General features: G+C 36.2%; 1 protein-coding gene across 1 annotated transcript in view; it reads right to left on the bottom strand.

Annotated features, from left to right (window-relative positions):
• Positions 1 to 475: 475 nt before the first annotated feature.
• Positions 476 to 6,350, bottom strand: part of PIK3CA (phosphatidylinositol-4,5-bisphosphate 3-kinase catalytic subunit alpha) — a gene marked incomplete in the record, with an annotated part of 26,236 nt that continues 20,361 nt past the window's right edge. The window contains 8 exon segments of the mRNA XM_072410147.1: positions 476 to 1,943; positions 2,693 to 2,844; positions 2,928 to 3,013; positions 3,308 to 3,456; positions 3,780 to 3,886; positions 4,184 to 4,355; positions 5,032 to 5,135; positions 5,625 to 5,789. Of these exon segments, the coding sequence (XP_072266248.1) occupies positions 1,673 to 1,943; positions 2,693 to 2,844; positions 2,928 to 3,013; positions 3,308 to 3,456; positions 3,780 to 3,886; positions 4,184 to 4,355; positions 5,032 to 5,135; positions 5,625 to 5,789 (1,206 nt within the window).

Below are 6,350 nucleotides of genomic sequence, written 5' to 3'. Positions count from 1 at the left end.
ATACATTTTCAGAAGTACATCTGTGGAGTGGCTTCTACATTCCAAAAAACTTGAATACCCTAAGGAGGCCACAAGTTGCTGTATTCGGGTATGGTGAACAGTGGCAGTTTGAGCTTTCTTTATGTAACATAAACAAGTCAGTTGAAGGACAAAATGCAGTAAGGGGCCACAGACACAAAACAAACTACTAAGATGCTGCAGGTTACTAGTCTAAGAGTCAGCTGCAAGTATGAACTACATTGTGGCCGAACCTCTGGTCTGTAATACATAAGGTGAGGGATTTTAGTGGTCAGAAATCACCAGAGAAATCTTTTAGAATCATTCAGCAAGATTATTTGAGCATACTAACAAACACAGGCTTATAACAAACTGATATAGGGAGATTTATGAAGAGTGAGATCCAGAAACGGACAAACTAGTGCATCTGTGCTTTTCAACATCCCATCAGGATAAAGTAGTAGGATGTTACACAGAATAAAAAAGGAATCTGTCAATTTATTGAAGCATGAATGAATGAACGTATATCAGTGTGCAAAAAAACTGCATACATATATAAACTCATGTACACACATACGTGCAAGCATCAAAAGACAAAAAAAAATAATAAAATAAAAATAAAAAAATAAAATAAATGTCAAACTTCAGGTAATATTAAAAAAAAAAACCTAAATAAAAATCAATCATGCAGACACTATAAAGTGAATGCAGATTACACTTAATATATCATCTTTAACATAATCTAAAATAGAGGGTAGATGCCAGGTACATTTTGTAACATAAAACAAAATTCCTTACCATAGCCTCGGAAGACTATAAAAATAAGAGATTCTTTCAATAAGAGCAACATTCTTCAGTGCAATAAGCAGTTAACTTAAAATAATCCTAGTTCAATGTGGTCTCATATTGTAGTAGTAGATGGGGGTAAAAAAACAACAAATATATAATGAAACAGTTAAGTAATGAGTGTTGTGGTCAATGAAAACATACCCAATACACACTTACTGAGACACTCCTCAGTAACTTCAGGAAAGTTTGAAATTATGTTTTAACCAATGGTGCAACTTCGCAAACTATAAACAAAGATATAGAGATATACTTAAAAAAAATCATAATGTTAGAGAAAGACAGTAATGGAACCCTCCTTCTCACAAGACAAATGGCATCGCATTAAAAAAAAAATGGACACCTGTTAAGCGCATCTATAGTTGCATTGCAATTGAACAATACTGTGAGGCATTTCAGGAAGGAAGTTCCTTTCAGTCTGGTTTCTTGTGTATTACTGCACCATGATTCAAAGTCAGCATTCCAAAACACTCATGGGAATCACAAAAATATTTCTGTATGCCAAACTTCTATTTGTATCAAATAGACCATGACCATATACATTGGGTACCAAAATGCAAGGTAAGAGGATAGTCTCCTGTTTGACCTTAAGGCAAAACATCTGAAATCCAGACTGTAGCTTTTAAAATGTTTTCCTTTAGTGTTGTTGTAGACCCTGTTAGTGTTAATGGTTCTGGCCGATCATGTAGCTGCTGTTGTAATCATAATGCTTTCTGTGGTTTGTGCAATTCCCATGCAGCCGGTTTTTGCTGCTGCCTGTTTGTAGTAACAGTGCAGTGAGGGACCCAAAATGTGGGTGGCAAATTATAGCCTGCTTTAGGTTTGCTGCTCAGTTCAAAGCACGTTGTTTAATTGTGTGGAAGATCCAGTCTACTTTTGTTGTCCATCCGCCATGATGGGCGTCATTCATCTGTTTCATGAAATATTCCAGAGCTTCCTGTTCTGATTTTTCCAAAGCTAAGGTCTTTCTGATGTAGGCTATGTCATCAAAAGACTGCAGTTCAGGCATCCCAGAGCCAAGCATCATGGAAAACAGGTTGATAAAAAGATTGGCATGCTGACGTATTGCCAAATAAGCTTTGTAACACATCTCTTGAAACCTAGGAGAAAAGAGATTGAAAGAAAATGAAAGTATTATTAGGACATTATTGTGTGGCATGAATAAACATCACAGATTTTAAAGGGGGGGGGAGGGGGTGTTAAAACATTATGTTATGTTTTGGCAGTCATATAAAAAGCATTAGCACCTCTTTAAATTAGTATTAAAATATTTAACCTTTTTTACATGTTACTTCTTCGAAACCCTAAAAGACACATTGCCTAATTTTTTTTTTTTTTAATGATTCTAAAGTGCAAAAAATGAATCACTCTGCATCGCCCCAAACTTGGGCAGCAGAAACCAATAACTGTCACATGACCCACATCATAAGGACCACAAGTCCCATCACTTCTAGGGTCAGCTATGGGCAGTCAACCTTGGCATCAAGTCCAAAAGCCAGTCATGTCCTTTGTGTTATATCCACCGCAGGAATGGACATGGCAAGCAGGGCTAGAGGGGGTCTTCCATGGGATGATGCATTACATTGTAGCCACCCAGAAAACAGAAAAGCGGAATCCATTCTTTAAGGAAATGCCAAGCAAATATTACAAAATAAGCAACAACCATGGCCTGCAGGGGGTATGTCACTGAATGTAAAACGCTTAAATATTAGTGCTACACAAATTCATTACTGTATTCTACAATTACATTCAAACATGAGTTATTTCAAACATTTGAGTTTTTGGTTTGCATACAATTCCATTTTAAAATTTACATTTTAACAAGCCAAAAAATGGCTTATTGGTTTACCTTTCGAAGTCCCTGGTTTTGGTGCATTCTTGCATTCCCTTGCTGATGACTATTAAGAAGTCCTGTGTTAGCACAAATGGTACCCGCTCGCGCTTGTATCCAAACTTTTTCTTCTTGTGATCCAGAAAGTGCCCAAAATCTATGTGAAATAACTAAATGGAAAACAATATTAATATCTGAAGAAAATTAACAAAAAAAAAAAAAAAACGGTATCACCACCACAAAGCTCACTTACTTGCCCGTTGTCTTTCACCATTATGTTACTATTGTGCCGATCACCAATTCCAAGAATAAAAGTGGCAACACAATAACCAGCACATTAATGGTGATGTTTCTTTTGCATAAAATGTGAACATTCCACAACAGCCACTGTCAACAAGGGTTCCTTGAGAAAGGCTGGTGTGTAACACAATGATGAACATTTATCTACAAACAGACATTAACTAATTGTTTCTGATTCAGTAGTATTTTGGTAGAAACAAGTGGAGAAATAATTAACAATATTAGCAAAGTAATAGAAATAAATTAAACTACCAGAAACAATACATCCAATAAAGAAAATATATTTTTAGTGTTAAAAACAGAACTTATAAGTCCATGACAACTAAATTTAACCTCGGAAAAAAAAAGAAAAAAACTCACCATCTCCATTTTTAAAGATGATTTCGTTATTAAGAAACAGCATCTCAGACATGATATCTGGATTTTCCCAGTTAAGCCACAGCGGCCTTTTTGCAGAAGACATTATTCTGCACTCTTCTAGCCTATAAAGAGAGGGGGAGGCTACAATATAAACTTTGTAATATTTGCATGCATTAAATATAGGCGACTGTTTATACAGAAAATAAATCCAAATCCAACCATCATTTTACTGAACACCAGCAGCATAATTGTGGCACAGAGAGCAAGTTTCTCTTTACCTAATATTTGGTATATTTAGTAGTCTATCAAATCTAAGGAAGGCTTCATTTTGAAAATGTGAAACTTAATCTCCCACTCCCGAAAGATAAAAATAGAGCGGCATAAAACTACTGTATATCTGCCACAGTACTCTAAGCGTGCATAAAAAGCCATCGTCTCATAATACCTGAGGGTTCCCAGCTGGTGAGCAGGGTTGAGAGGTGAGGTAAAGCCTTGTAATGCATCCATGAAATCTGGTCTCTTCATTTGCTCCACTAGAAACTTCATCTGGACCTTTAAAGCAGGATACAAATAACATAAACGGATGCATTATGGTGTAAAGCCTAATTCTAGGTTTATTCTAAGTTGATTTGGGCAACCAGTCTCATTAAGACTATGACACCTGCAGTGGAGCCAAGAATAGGGTAAATATTTGTATGCATTTAACCTATGCAGTGTGGGGGGAGGACCCTGCTACATGAGTATGTTTAAAAGCAGGCTGGAGTTGAGCTTTAATTTTAGTAGCAGATCACACACTCACAAGAGTTGGTAAAAACCTATTTAAGAATGGTAGGATAAAAGATGACCAACCTTATGAGGCTCATCTTTCTTCTCTTGCTTGAGGATATCTGTGAGGTTGATGAGTTTTTCCATTGCCTCCACTTGTCTACTCAGATGCTTGAGGTACATGCCACAGGCTCGGCAGTATGATTCCAGCAATAAACCAAATCTCTGGCTAACTGTTTTGTTGTGCATTTCTGACCTAAGTAAACAAATGTAATATATATTAATATATTCATAAGGGCATCAATTTTAGGGTGCATAGCGCCCTCTCCTATATGCTTAAACGCTACACTAAAATGAAAAAAGAATAATCTCAGCACCTAGATAAGAGCTGCATCAGCTCCTGAAGCAAAAAAAGAGAAGGGGAATAGAATATATTAAACGTTTTTCTTTTACGCCAACAAGCAAGCAGATATCACATTTTGCCCCTTTTTCTGACCTAGATTAACGTTGCCTGCTCTGGGATTTCTCTGTTTGTTTCAGAGACATCCAGACAGAGTCCAGAGAGATGTCTTTTAAGGTACAGTTATGAAGAATTAAAGGACCCCTATCAAGACTTTCAATTACATTGACATTTTATAGAAGCACAGAATTCAGAACACTGTCCTACTAAGCAAGGTATTTACTTTGCTTTACTAAAACTAGACACTAAACATTTTTAATATCCATTTACTGTATGTCTTTATGTAATCTTCTATGACAAAAGGCACAACATTAAATGATGTGTGTGCTGGAGGGGCATCACATTATCACCTTGTGGTTCTTTGTAAAAATAGGCCCAGGGTGAAGAGATAGCAAAATTTCTTTATAAAAACCAACAAACAAAATTAAAAAAAAACATTAGGCCAAATAATCCAAATGCGGAAATAACTTACTTCAGGTGCCAAAAAAAGAAGTGGCCAATTCTTTGATTAGTTAGTGCTTTCTTGAGTAGAAATCTCACTAGTAAATTGTCTAAGTATTGTTCATACTTAAGAACCTGTAAAAACAAATACAATTTTACTTCAAAACATTTCTCTATTCAAAACCAATTCAAAGTTCAAATCAACCTTTTTTTTTTTCTTTAACTTCTGACAAGAGGAATGGTCCTTTTAAACTATTTTGATCATCAACTTTACTTTACATTTTCTTTTAAAACATTCACAAAAATGTTGTCATTATATACTGCTCCCAAGGGCCAGATGTTTCCACCACAGAAGAGGAAATACCATAACAGAGCCGGGGAGCACCACTAACAATAAAGAACATTAACTGTATGATTCTGATAAATTAGTGCCCCTGTCTAATGCTGGAAGCTAGGTACAAAACCAGTGTATACTGAATACTCCCACCCCTAACCAGACAGTAGCAGCAGCTTTTTTCTCTGCTAACAGCATTATACTGCCTTAACAAGAGCAATATTCTTCTAGCTATCTGTTCCCTTTTGCAAGCAGAGGATAAAAGAATCATCTGCCAACAGAAAAGTTACCTGAACAAGTTGAATTAAATACTGTGACAGCTTGTCATCGGTCAAATACTTCTCAAGGCATGTAACTGCAAATGACCGCACTACCCGATCTGGGTAATTGAAATCTAGCAGTTCCATTGCTTGTTCAGGTCTGATTGCAGGCCAGTCTTTAAGAAGGCAATACATCTGTGGAAGAAAAAAAAGCAAAATTAATTTTTATAAATATTGGATAACATTGTTGCTAATAAAAATAACATGAAAAATCTTTTTGATTTCTATATTCTTACTAATATGTATATGGTTACACTCAATTTTTGTTATGGGCAGAATCTTACCAGACAAAGTGAGGAAAAATCTGCACCAGGGAAACAGACAATAAAAAGAGAATGTATTTTTTCCAGATAATTTGCAAAATTTGCAATAGTCCGAGGAACAGGGCATACCCCTGACTGACAGGATCAAAACTCATGCTTACCAAAAGTGGATATGACACACAGGCAGATTAACCTGCTTACAATCCTGTCGGTCATTTAAACATTTTTCAGTCACACTCTCTAAGTAGTCAGGACTTTTATCACTGTAACACAAGTCAGGTCAGCACACAAACTGAAAAAATCCTCAATGTCAACCTGCTAATTTATCCCCCAATTACCCACAATGTGTGAACAGAAACTAAAGGGCTGCGGACTGTGGTTTTATCCAATCAGTTAAATGCCTGTTAAATGCAACTGCTATGAAGGGTACGCC

This window comes from Pyxicephalus adspersus, chromosome 4, assembly GCF_032062135.1.
Source record: "Pyxicephalus adspersus chromosome 4, UCB_Pads_2.0, whole genome shotgun sequence".
Lineage (NCBI taxonomy): Eukaryota > Metazoa > Chordata > Amphibia > Anura > Pyxicephalidae > Pyxicephalus > Pyxicephalus adspersus.
This window is presented reverse-complemented; position numbering and strand designations above follow the sequence as displayed.